Source organism: Urocitellus parryii, chromosome 4 (assembly GCF_045843805.1).
Source record: "Urocitellus parryii isolate mUroPar1 chromosome 4, mUroPar1.hap1, whole genome shotgun sequence".
NCBI classification, from domain to species: Eukaryota; Metazoa; Chordata; class Mammalia; order Rodentia; family Sciuridae; genus Urocitellus; species Urocitellus parryii.
Window position 1 is genome coordinate 105753029 of NC_135534.1, and position 14074 is coordinate 105767102.

At 38.9% G+C, this 14074-nt stretch overlaps 1 protein-coding gene across 4 annotated transcripts in view; it reads right to left on the bottom strand.

Annotated features, from left to right (window-relative positions):
* Ddx6 (DEAD-box helicase 6) overlaps window positions 1-13769 on the bottom strand; it is a 28876-nt gene extending 15107 nt beyond the window's left edge. Inside the window, exons 1-5 of one of the 4 annotated variants that reach the window (XM_026396323.2) lie at window positions 13662-13769; window positions 9784-10252; window positions 7011-7074; window positions 5544-5648; window positions 275-404 (exon numbers count right to left, since the gene is read on the bottom strand). In XM_026396323.2, the coding sequence (XP_026252108.1) occupies window positions 275-404; window positions 5544-5648; window positions 7011-7074; window positions 9784-9983 (499 nt within the window). In that variant the 5' untranslated portion in view covers window positions 9984-10252; window positions 13662-13769. Of the gene's footprint in view, window positions 1-274; window positions 405-5543; window positions 5649-7010; window positions 7075-9783; window positions 10253-12995; window positions 13081-13197; window positions 13289-13661 lie in introns of those variants that run through there. The other 3 variants (XM_026396322.2, XM_026396321.2, XM_077796949.1) reach the window with 3 other exon arrangements.
* Between the last annotated feature and the right edge of the window lie 305 nt (window positions 13770-14074).

Below are 14074 nucleotides of genomic sequence, written 5' to 3' on the forward strand. Positions count from 1 at the left end.
CAGTGCAATGTTGTCAACAACAAGAAAATTACTCCAGACTATGTAAATTCTGTTGCAAAAAAGACAGAAATATCTTCTACATGGTTCCAAGATTTAAACTGCCATTTTGACTTTAAAATAAAAACAAACTTGGGGCTGAGGCTATAGCTCAGTGGTAAAGTGCTTAGAGTGGGTGAGGTACTGGGATCAATCCTCAGCACCACATAAAAATAAAGATATCCTGTGTTCATATACAACTAAAAATAAAAGAAAAACAAACTTTTCTCCAACTAACCTTGTATATTGTCCTTCTTCAGGTCTAGCCGTTCAAGTAAGGGAATGAGGTAGGCACCGCTCTTGCCTGTTCCATTTTTTGCTCTAGCTAAGATATCCCTACCAGACAATGCAATGGGAATGCTCTCCTCCTAAAAGACAAGATAATGCAAACATTTTTTTGAGTAAAAGCAGTATACAAGCTAATTCTTCTCTAAAATAAGTATATTTTGGTATTGCTTTTAAGTGTCTTACATTTCCATTTTACATGAATACAAAAATCAAAGTAAATTAACAGGACCAGTGAACAGCACCATCATTGTCAACCAATATCCACAACTCATAAGGATACATTTTAGGGCTGGGGATATAGCTCAGCTGATAGAGTGCTTACCTTGCATGCACAAGGCCCTGGGTTCAATCCCCAGCACCACAAAAAAGGGATATATTTTAAGTTGCATCCCAATATAATAACTATGTGAATGTATATGTGTGTACAAAGAAGATGGAGGAAACAGAAAGAACCTGAACATATGGACAAAAAGGCAAAGAATATTTCTTTAAAAATGGGGAGCAGGCGCTAGGATTGTGGCTCAGTGGCAGAGCGCTTGTCTTACACATAAGAGGCACTGGATTCAATCCTCAGCACCACATAAAATAAAGGTATTGTGTCCATCTACAACTAAAAAAAATATTAAAAACAAAAATCAAACAAACAAACAAAAACCCACATACTGGGGGAACCCAGCAGCTCAGGAGGCTAAGGTAGGAGGATTGTGAGTTCAAAGTGAGCCTCAGCAACAGTGAGGCTCTAAGCAACTCAGTGAGACTCTATCTCTAAATAAAATATAAAAACAGGGCTGGGGATGTAGCTCAGTAGTCGAGTACCTGAGAGTTCAATCCCCGGCACATGCCCCCAGACTCTCCCCCCTCAAAAAGGGGGGGGGGGGAACTAACCCACCAACAACGCCAAGGAATGACGATAGATAATATTTTCAAACCAGTCAGCCTATCTGACTTTGTAGATTGGGCTGGAGGTGTAGCTCAATGGTAAAAGTGTGTGCTTAGAATGATGGAGGCCCAAGGTGCAATCCCTAGCACCAAAACCAAAAATAGTAACTTAGCTTATATTTGCATAAAACAGAAATAGGCTGGAAATGTTTAACCTCCAGTCCTATCTGACATTTACTTATATAGTACATAAACCCCCAATGTCTGATATGTCTTACACCAAACTTCTTTATCCTGAAATGTGCTCAAATGGGAGTTCAATCCTATTTTGGTTATCTCATCCTATGGCCATATCTTTAATGACTTCTCATTTTCATATTTAGCTTACTTTGTCATGCATGTTTTACAAAGATAACAATACTTCCTATTAACTTGGAACACGGTAAAGGATTCTCATCAGTTATTAAAAATTAAGTATACATGTGCAGAGAGGAAAATGAAAGGAAGAACAAATACAAAAGGTCTGGGAATACAGATCAATAGTACAGCATCCTTGGGGTCATCCCCAGTACCAAAACCAAAAAAATTTCTATAAACAAACAATAGACAACAGCATCTCAAACACACTATACCAGTCATTCAATAAGAGATTCTCTTTATATTAGAAAACAATATATGCTGGAAAGATAGTTCATCTAAAAAACAACTAAGGTTTTATACGTTTGAAAGTTTGTTTTGAACTCTCTGTAATACTCTATCTTAAAGCAAATATTAAGTAAAAAACATTTTCTGCCACTCTTCCACCACAATTTGACTTTACAGGCCAGCTAATTAGACATAACTAGCCTTTTCATTCTAATTTAATGATGTTATGACACTTCTTACTCGTAAGAAAAGTCCACCCTGTGTGACCTGAAGTTAAATTTTCACTTTAAAATGAATGACCGAAAAATTATGTTAAGAGGAAATGGGACAGAATTTTTAATTTGCAAAATAAAAAATTAGGAAAATAAATAAAACAGATTCACAATCACTAACATATTTTATTCCTTCTACATCTAGGCTAATGATTGAAAGAAATGTCTCCAGTACTTTAAATTATTAATTTATAAATAAATAATTAATAGGCAGCTTAACTTCCATCTCCCACCATGATACCATTTCTATCTAGAATGCCAGCCATACGAGTCAGATGGGTTCCAGATAGGCAAAATAATATAGCTGTCAGACCCATGAAAATGATTCAGTTCCAATACTGTTACTTTAGTCTTACAGACAGATTAAATAATCTGCTTATTAGGGTAAGGCAGTCAAAAGACAAAAACCTTTGACCCCTTGGTCTTTTATTTCTCCCTTCCTTCAGGATTTGAGTCAACTTCGTTAATCTTTAGTTGTTTCAGAGATTCCAACTACTCCCACAGGTTCACCCTCTTCTGTGGTTGTGTGGTACTTGTGGACTGTGGTTTTTAAGAAGCTAATTGTACACTATTCAATTCTATATTATTGAAAAGTTAAGAAGGATGGTCTCTGTCTGTCTGGGTCAGGTTTTTAAAGGATAATACTTTTGAAAATAATGAGGGCAAAATTATGAATGGAGGACTGATGCTTATTACAACACGAAAAGACCCTGAAACCATTACACTAAATGAGAGAAGGCAGTCAAAGACCACATACTGTATGAATCTATGTATATGAAATGTCCCAAAAGGGTTCCCTCCTGCTTCAGGACTGGGAACTGAACTCAGGTGCTCTATCACTAAGCTATATCCCCAGCCATACGCATGTATGTATGCATGCATGCATGTATTTATTGTTTTGACACAGGGTCTTCCTAATTTGCCCATGCTGGTCTTGAACTTGTGATCCTTCTGCTTCATACTCAAGTAACTGGGATTACAAGCATGTGCCACTACGCCCAGCTAAAGATGCAAATTTTTAGGAACAGAAAGTAGATTTATGGTTGGGGATGCAGCTCAGTGGCAGAACATTTGCCCAGAATGCATGAGGTTCCTTGGTTCAGGCCCCGCTACTGCCAAAAAAAAAAAAAAAAAAATAGCAGTTGCTTAAAGCTGTAGGAAAATGAGGGGTGATTGCTGAAAGTGTTTCTTTTGGGTGGGGGGGAAACCAATTGTGGCAATGATCATACAACTCAACACAAAACTAATGAACTGTTTTCTTTAAATGTGTGAATTGTATGATATGTGATTTAGATCTCAAGTCACTGTCTCCTTCTCAAAAAACAATAAACCCCAAAACTTTAGGTCTCTTTTAAGTCTATGTTCCACTTTAAGGTTTAGGGACTGATCCATAGGTATGATTACTGTGTTTCATTTTACCCAGTAGCCCTTTCCTAACAGCAACCCAAATTCCCTCTAAGGAATTATATTCCTTCTTCATCCACTCTAATAAATCAGGTTTGGCTAAACTCCTAAGCCAGGTGGTAAACAGATAGCAAAACTGAGGACATTTGAAAGTTCCCTTCTAAGAAGGAACTAAATATAAATTGTTGTAATGCATCCATTACAGCTTCCTAAGCCATTCAGACCTGCCTCAGTTTATGGCCATCTCCAAGTGTTTTTGCAGACAAAAGCACATGTTCATCTCTGGGGAACTACTACCCCACAGCCTAGAACAAGACCACTTCTTATAGGTTGTCCTTCCATATTCTAATGGCTACAATCATATGCAACCATAGAAAGGTACACATCATATTATATTGAAATCATCTATAAAACTAATTAGCTGTCCCTTCCACCAGACTTTAGGATTGAAACCTTATTTATCACAGAATTTCAAGTGTTTAACACTTTCTAGGTCACTCAATACATGCTTGTTCAATGATAAAATACTCAGTGATGTCACAGCATTTGACCTCAGCACAGCATGGATTCAACTTACATCTGCTGTCTTCATCAAATGGGTACAGGTAATAGTATGTGCTTACACATAAGTACATGCACATGCACTTACTTGTTTTCACTGAAAAGATTAAAGTAGCAAAATGTGTTCCCAGTGCCTACAACATGGTTCCCAATACTATTTCCCATTAAAAGGAAATCAGGGCTCCTTGAATTTCAAGGCTGGGGCACTATCAAGCATAAGATAATCCTGGTATCATGCCAAAAAGTAAGAAAGTGCTAAAGAAAAATAAAGGAGTACATCACAAAAACATAACAACTGGCATGAAAATGTTTTCAAAGGACAAATGTTTAGGCAATCTGGGCATAAAAATATCAGTTAAAAAGGGAATTAATGAGTTCATACTGACGACAGATAAACAGGGTGGAGGAAAGAGAAGGCTCTTCTTTATAAAAGGGTCAAATATGGATGATGTGCTACAGCCAGAAACTCATTATAACCCATAAGAGTAGATGAGACCAAGTAAGAATCATCAAAAGATGTTTAAATGAGGAAATTTTGATGAAGAGCAGAATATTTGCACAGTCCTCAATGTGCCCCAGGCTGCTTGTCTGTTTTAGAAAAGTAGTAATTAGATAGTAGCAATAAACAAACAAACAAATAAATAAAAATCAGATAACACTTTGACAAGGCCATCAATTAACTAGAGGGACAATATGTACATCTTTAAGTATGGTACTTTAAGACTATAACATGACTTCTTCAATATTCTAGCTGAGAAAACATAACTTGAAGCTAATCACATGGAAATATCAGACAAACCCACAGGAGAAACTCCTTTTCCCTATCAGGAAAAAAGAAAGGGGCTGTTTTAATGTGTTAATGTCCCAAGAGGGAAAAAAAACAGGTCATGATTAAAAAACAGGTTAAAGAAACAATAACTAGAGAGAAAATGGGGACTGAAATAAAATTTCCTGTATATGTATAATCATGTCAAAAGGAATCAAAAAATTATGTAAAAATAAAAATATAATGCTAAAAAAAAAAAAAAACCAGCACCACCACACACAACACAAAACCCAGACCCCCCCCCCCCACACACACAAAAAAACCATAATCTACAAGCAATACTTGATTCCAGACTAGATTCTGTACCAGATAGGAAAAAAAAGCTATTAAAGGTATTTTGGGGTCAATTATTAATTAGAATATAAATGATTTGTATCAATGTTAAAATTAATGATTAATTATAATGATACTGTAGTTAATGAATATTCCTTTTCTTAGGAAATAGCCACAGAAAGATTTAGAGGTAAAGGACGTAATTCTATAACTCAACCTTAAAATTTTTAGAAAAATAGTGTGTATAGGTATGTAGACAAGAGAGAAAAGTTACACCACTGCTACAGATCAGAAAGAAAGTTTGTAATGTGTGAAACATAACCATATATGTATATATATGATAAAAAGAGTAAACATACCTGAATAGGAGATGGCTTTTCCCAGCCCATTTCAAAAATTCCCATCAATAACTCCCGTTTCAAACAGTAATCTTCAAACTCATTTCCTTTTGTGGAGGTCACATCCTAATTAAACAAACAATAAAATATGGTACAATGTGTTTGGTAGTTAGCATGTTTTTAAATCTAAATTTATTTATTTATTTTGGTACTAGGAATTGAATCCAGGGGTGTTTAACCACTGAGTTATATCTGAGGCCCATTTTATTTATTTATTTTAAATTAAAGAAAAATTTTATATATATAAATATATATATTATTATAGATGAACAATACATTTATTTGTCTACTTACTTGTTTATTTGATGTTGAGGATCGAACCCAGTGTCCCACTCATTTGAGACAAGTGCTCTACCACTGAGCTATAACCCCAGCCCCCCAGCCCATTTATTTATTTATTTGGCTATCTATTTATTTATTTATTTTTGAGAGAGAATCTTTAATATTTATTTTTTAGTTTTCGGTGGACACAACATCTTTGTATGTGGTGCTGAGGATTGAACCCGGGCTGCATGCATGCCAGGCAAGCGTGCTACCGCTTGAGCCACATCCCCAGCCCTATTTATTTATTTTTTTGAGGTAGGGTCTTGCTAAATGCTTAGGGCTTTGCTAAGTTGCTGAGGCTGGCTTTGAACTTGTTATCCTCCTTCCTTAGCCCCCTGAGTCACTGAGATTATTATCTAGGAGACTTTAACTCTTTACGTACTTAAATATATACTAATTATTACTGTTTTAATCTATATCTCACCTTTTCCTAGAGAATAACCACTTTTCCTTCAACACAGACAAGCCACTTTAAAATTATGCTTTGGGAAAAAGAACTCTGGCCCTAGTCTTCTAAGACTGGTAGAATACTGTTATTTCTAAACAAGTATCAATGCCATAAATTGCTGACCACAAAATGTTAAGTCAAACCCTAGCTCTACCATCTTCCGCTACATCTAGGTTTCTTAAGTTCAGTATAAAGAAAATTCTGTTTTTTTTTTTTTAAATGGTGTCCTGTATCCACCAGGGGAGATAAACAAAAATGTTTCTAGCTATCTAAATGTCCCTTGGGAGAAAAAAAAAAAAAGCACTCCTGACTGAGAACACTGAGTTTTAAAAAAACTAACTTCTTTAAATTTCCAAGTTCTTATACACAAAGTGGGTGTAATGCCTAACTTGAATATCTCACTAGGTTGCTGGGAAGAAAGGAAATTTTTGAGAAAATTAGGTAAAATGTGCATATTTATAATAACATGTTATTTTTTACAACATAATATATAATTCCACCCAAAAATGGTAAAAACAAAAAAATTGTCAGCCCAACATATATGAATAATTTCAACCATTTTTATTTAAAGTAAACTCAATGTCTACTGTCCTATTACAAGGAACTACTTCCAGTTTACCCACCATTTTTACACTAGAATTCTACACCCAACTTACCGAAGTTTTGATTCTTAGATCCTTTGGAGGGAGTTTTAAAGTCTTTTTCCAGTCATCACCAGGTCTAGAGGGAAAATATAGTAAATGTGAACATCAAACTTCCTAGCCTCCCGACAGTTTGATAATACAAGATAATTCATTTAGAATATAATTAAGTTCTAAAAAGCACAGTAATGTCATATACTGGTATTTAAGAATATAGTTAACAAGAGAGTTAACTTCAGAGGAAGTGATCTTAGGAAAAACACAATATAGGGATCAAAAATCAGGAACAGAAGAGTTTAAAGGCATCCATCTTGCTGGGCATCATAACTCATGCCTGTAACCCCAGCTACTGGGGAGGTTGATGACAGGAGGATTACAAGTTTGAGTGAAATCCTGTCTCAAAAAATAAAAAGGGCTGGGGACTTGGCTCAGAGGAAGAGCATCTGCCCTGGGTTCAATCCCCAGCATCCATCCATCCACAATCAATCAATCAATCAATCAATTAATCAAGGCATCCAACCTTTTAGGAGAAGCAGTGTAGTATACAGTGTATTATACAGAGCAACATCAAAACGTATTTTGTTTAACCTACACAGTATTGTAATTTAAATTAGCTGCTAACATTTAAAAAATAGGAGATACATCAGATTTCTTGACTTTCTTTAGAAACTGGAAGCTTCTCTGGGTTTGATCCCTAATACCACAAAAAAAGGAAAAAACTCTGGAATCTTAGCAACACAGTTTCAAATTCTTAACAGGGTAACATGTTGTTTAATAAAGCTTAATAACTTGAGTTTAAAATCAAGCAGCTGTCCCTTTAAATATGGCAAGAACCTTATAATTTGGCATGTTATTCTGTAGGCACTTTAGTTTGTAACTTTTGGTGACTAGTTAAAACCAAGGTGCCTAATTCCCAGCAATTCAGAAGGCTAAGGCAGGAGGATCGGTTGAGCCCAGGAAAAATGTACCTCAACTTGAAAAGTTCAAGTCCTGACTACTTCTTATTAGTTCTATAACCTTTTATAAACATCTATAAATCTCTATTCTCTAAAATAAAATGGGTTGCTAACAATTTTTAACATATAAAGTACTCAATATAAGAATATAAGAACCAATATAAGAATATATATATAGCAATATAAGAACTCAATAGTTGCTGTTCAAAACATCTCAAAGGGTTAATTTATTTTACTTAAAGTTAGAGCCAACATAATACAAATACCCTAACACAGGTAACCCTTGCTACCAATTCCAAAGCCTTTCATCTCAGGCTATACCATCAAACTTTGAGTAAAAATGTCAATTCAACATCCTAGAAAACCAGCCTGTGCATTCAAATTCAATAGTACATGTTGGATAAGATTCAAAACAAAACCTGCCCACAAGGTATTTGCAATCTTATAACGTAAAATAACAATTTAAAATAAGTGATAAGAGTTAAAACAGTAGATGTAATTTTAGAAGGCTTCATTAAAGAGATGGCACACAAAAGTGATATCTGGAGAACCAACAGAACAAAAAAGAAACCATTAATCCCAGAGGGCAGAAAAAGATTAAAACCCACTATTGTCTTACAAAATAATTTTTAAATTGGAAAATACTTTCATAATGAAGGAGCAAAGCTTTACATTTCCTATCCTCAAGAAATAAAAGCAATCTAAATTTTGCTAGCCTATTCATATTTTGTCAAAACAAACTATAATTCAGAAAATACTGTTCATTTTCATACCAATTAAAACATACTTCTTAAAAATAAAATGTAAAAATCTCAATTCTCCCAGTAGGCATCCACCTCTGTTGGAGGTGTGAGATTTTTACTTTATTTTTTGATCCCAGGGGTGCTTTACCATTGAGCTACATCCCCGCTTGCACTTTGAAACAGTCTCCCTAAGTTGCTGACAGGAATTAATTCTTATATATCACTAGTGAGACATATAGCAGTAATTATCTTTATGATATTCTGAAACCATTTTACCCTAGGAAATAAAAAGATCTGGGTTATAATAAATATATACTTCAGTTAAGTATCATCATCTTAAGCTCATGTTATATTTTTAACAAAAAGCCAAACCTTGACTGGGATCAAGTCTAAGTATCAATTCCCTATACTGAATATTTGGAGTGACAATTACCATTCAAATAACACTTAAAGAGGACAATTAGGCTACACTCAGCTTTAAAATATACTCTGTAGTGACAAGAAGCTCTTAAGCCTGAGCCAACAAATGGTTTGGGACTGTTCAAAAATGTGTTTCCAAGAGTTTAAATATCCTAAGTTCCCTTTGATTTGTGTATTCGTGAAAAAAATAAAAAAGGAGGGAAAAATGAATATCCATGAACTAAAAAAAGTTATGAATAAATTTTCGAAGGCTGGTCATGTTTTAAAAATTGAGTCTTCAAATTAGCTTCTTTAAAAAAAATTCCAATTGGTTTTAAAACCGCTGTTTAAAATTTAAATTAGGGTAAGATGCAGTGTTAACACTGGAAAAACAACACTGACAAAAACAAAATGAATCTGATAATTTCATTCATTTGTAACAAATCCAGCTAATAACTATATAATGATTAGGAAAAGTCAGGAATGTTTCCAAAAATAATTTACACAAAATTAATATACATCACCTGTGCCTATGTGCATTACTTGCTAAATTATGTTATTCTACTATAAATATCTAGTGACCATAAAACAGTCATCTTCCTCTTTACAATCAAAATGATTACATTAAGGTCTGAACAACAGAAAAATAAATCTTGGTTCCACATGGGTTTATTATTTTCTAACACTTACTTAATAGTGGTGGTCATACTCTGTGCTTGCTGCTGAGTGCCATTATTGATTGTGTTGGTGTTTTTCAACTGGTTCATCTGTTGCTGTGACTGTGTGCCCCCTCCTCCGGGGCCACCACTGGGCTTCATAGGGCCCCTCAGCTGACCATTTTGACTGGACAGACCCATTATAACAGGGTTCTCTGTTCTGGCCGTGCTCATGCTGTGTTAATTGCAAAGGTGTCTCTTTCAAACTTCAAAACTTTTGAAAGTCAGTAGAGAAACTGTAATAACAGTTTATTAGGCTCTCCAAAACGAAGAGATAAATAAGTCTTGCTCAATATATGAGTCCTTTATTGCAATGCAGGCAAGCACCTGTAAGTCTCTGAACGGTAAGCAGCAGTAACTTGCTGTCATGCACCGAATCAACTTTTTATTTTTAAAAAGCCCTCTAACAAGCTTGAGTAATATCTGAATTCACTCACTTCGATCTGAAACAAAGAAAAAATTAAGTTAGCACACACAGGAAAGTTAAGAAGAAAACTGTTTCCCTTTTAAAGAATTTCTTTAGAACTGTCATCTTTAAAAAAAATAAGAATACTGCCATACTTAGGTCAAATCACTAGCGAAGCTAGGAGAGACAGTGATCAGCTGCCTCAAAAACCAGTCAGTAGTGAGACCAATCTCAAACCATTAAAAATGTGAGATCAAAGCAACCCATAGAAAATTATGGTGGAAATATACTATGATTAAATAGTATTATTAAATATCATGGAAAGATACTATGATTAAATTAGCATTACTAGTCAAAAAAACAATCCGAGCCCGGTGCGGTGGCGCAGGCCTATAATCCCAGTGGCTGAGGCAGGAGGATCACAAGTTCAAAGCCAGCCTCCGAAACTTAATGAGGCCCTAAGCAATTCAGTGAGACCCTGTCTCTAAATATAAAACAAAAAAAGGGCTAGGGATGTGGCTCAGTGGTTAAATGACCCCGAGTTCAATCCCAGTACCAAAAAAAGGAAAAAAACAGTTTCCTCCCTAATGAATTCTCTACAAGTCTCTGCCACCTTTAAAAGTTAATGATTCATTATACTTAATCACATTACAACTCAGTGAAATATCAACCTATTTAATGTAATTCTAGATTTGAACAAGGCAATTTATTCTTTTTTTTTAATTTTTCTGACAGCAACCAAGAACCTTTGAAGAGTTAAATTAGCTTTTAACTTGAACATTGTGCTTTCAAAAAAAAAAAAAAAAACTTTTGTTCCCTTCTGAATTTCAACTATTGAACTTTATGAAGAAATATATTTTCTTTTTTCCCTTAAGTTTTTGTCCTTTAAAACAATAAATAGGATATGGACATGCCTATATGTCAAAATCTTTTGCTTCAAAAACAGCCAAGAAAATCTTTAGTTACCTTAATAAAACCTAGAAACTAAAAAGTTACTAGTTACTTCTCAATAATACTTTTCAAAAAGTACATCTTAATTTAAAATTGCATCTTTAAAAAAAAAAGTAAATTTCCTGTTAAAAAAAAAAAACCAAAACACTGTAAAAAGCTAAACACACTAGTGACTTCAATAAAACTTTCCAAACAACCCAGAGTAGTAAATCTAATTACTAGTTCTTAAAAAGATCTGGTCAACTTCCTCTATTTTTCAATTGTTCCCCAAAATAAAAAAATTTAAAGCTTAATAACAACTTATACCAGAAAACAAAAGTCCAACAGTTATTTTTTAACCCCTTTCCTTTTCTCCTCTTCCCCCCCCAATACTAGCTTAATCAGTGATGATGAGTTTTGCCATACACCAAAATCTCAAAAATTTAAAGCCAAGATAACTCAAAAAACTAGGGAGAAAAGCTCCCTAGTTACATCTACCTTTAAAAAAATTTTTTTTAACAAGTTGCTCACAAGCAAATCCTGAATGTATCACATACACTGAGCTGTTTATTTAGAAGTTTCCCTGACCCCTATTATCTGTTTACATGGTTAAGATCTACTTTTCTGTATTGAAAAGGTTTATATTATGATCAACAATATCATAGGGAGATTTTCTCGTTTGCAAAGCACTAAGACGATGAAGAAGGAACCTCTAAAGACTGAGCGATAGTCGTCATTGTCCATCAAGCACAGTAAGACTTCCTATCTCCTTAAATCCAAAATGAGATAACTGCTCCCTTCTTAAACTGACACCTGCATTGCAGCTTTATGTCTCAGAGAAAGAACTATTCCTCCTACCCCCTTCCCAATTTAGAATTCCAAGTTACATTTCTACGTTTTTCAAAAACCGAAGGAACGTAGACTACTTGGGAGGAGTCCCTGTCGGAGTTAATTACAACACTTCCCAGATCGTAGTTAGCAATTGACAGTTTCACACCCAAAACAGTATCGTCATCTCCTACAAGAGCTTTTGTTTGCAAATGCAGCGCAATTTCTTCTCTAAGCTTTGGCAGCTAGTTGGAGTGCCTGGGATTTACTCTAATGGGAAAAGGAGACTGTAGAAGAAAAAGGGGAGATAGGGGAAAGAGACAAGCCAATGATTGAAGCCCCATAACTACAGGGCGATAATTTCTTGGGCCCCCCCCTCCCCCAACCACACACACTCAAGTCAGCTCCCTCGAACCAGAAGCACAAAGGGTTGGGGCCCTGCAATCCTATCTGCGCAACAAGAGCCAGGAACGAGCTCCGCCGGTTGGAAACAATAGGGACTCCCCCTGTAAGGTCCCTAGGAGGTTCCCCCAAACCCAAAAAGCCCCTACTTTCCTCCACGACTCGGGGACTCCCTAAGCACCGTGTTACTGACCTACAAGGTCTACTGCAATCAAGCAGCTGCCGGTCCTCCTCTGAACCGAACCTTTCAATACGGCATATCCCTGCCGCCCCCTATAGGGCCGCCTCGTACCCTATAACCTCCACCATCACCCCCACCCCCGGTCCCAGCCGCCCCTTTTGGCACTTTCCCATCATCTTCTACCAAGCTCCTGCGAGCTCTTGGCCCGCCTATCCTCCCGACCCCGCCGCGCACCACATTCCTATATTCCACTCCTCTCAGGCGCCCCCACCCCACACAGCTGCCGCCAGCTTTCCTCCCAAGGCCCGGAGAGGCCTCAGGCCTCCGCCCCAGAGAGCCCCCCACGCCGGCCCTAGGGGCTCCCCGCAGCCCTCAGGGCACCGCTGGCCTTGGCCCCACCGCCTCACCCCACACCCCGCGGCTCGGGCCCGAGTCCTACCACCGAGGCCACTGCCGCTCGGCACCCTCGGTCCTTTATTGTTGACTCGAAGCTCCCAAAATGGCGGCGGCTCCTTCCTCCTCGGAAACCTCCGCCCGCCCCCACCCGGCCCCTCGCAAAGGCCTCCGCCCGCCCCCGCCCCGCCCCCGCCCGCTTCGGGGGCCGCGCCGCCCACACCCGCGCCGCGGGCTCCCAGCCCTACCTCCGCTGCTGCCCGCGCTCGCGGTGCCGCCGAAGTCGTCGCCAGGCTGAGCTAACTCGGCTCCTCTGCCCCCTCCCTCCTTCCCAGCCTTCTCCGCATGGCGGCCGCCGCGGCTCCTCCTCCACTCAAGATGGCGAGAGCTCGGCCGCCGCCACTGCGGCGTCACGGCCTGCCGGCTTGGCGGCGGGGACAACCCTGCCGGGGACGCTCGCTGAGGAGAAAACGGGGGGCCGTTCTCTGGCGCCGACGAGAGAGAAGCTCGAGGGGAAACCCTGGCTCCTTCCGGAAGGGACAGAAGGCTGCTTTTTCCACAGCTGAGAAGTGGTTGGGGAATGGTGGCTGGGAAGAGTTGCCCTGACTTCGCCCTAAAGGGAACTTCAGGGGCTATGAGGAGAACCTGCTTAGTCTTGACCAAGGGCACGTTCTGAGAACAGTCTGATCGGGCTCGGGGACGGGATGCTGACCTGACAGCTCCTGCGGGCCGGGGAGGCAGCTGCGGTGATGGGGCCGCGTCGGAGCCCCTTGGGGCGCGCCTCCATCCAGGAACGCGCGGAACTAATGGCCTGGAGGCGCTGGCGCGCGCCTGCCGCGGGGCCGGAAGGGGGCCTGGCCCGGACAGGGGGCAGGCCGGGACGGGAGGGCGTGCGGGGGCCGCTGTGGGCTGGGGGCGGAGAGGGTGCCCTCGAGAGGGACTGGGTCCTGAGGGCGCATCTGGGGGAAACGTGGGGGGCTGGGGCTGTGCCCAGTTTGCCCTGATGGGGAGTATGGAGCAGAGAAGGCACGCCGGGGAGGGGCGAGGGCGCGACCCTTCGCTCTTGCCCCCCGTGAGGAGCGGGTATGGAGAAACGGGCTGATTCTCCACTAGGGGAGGAATACT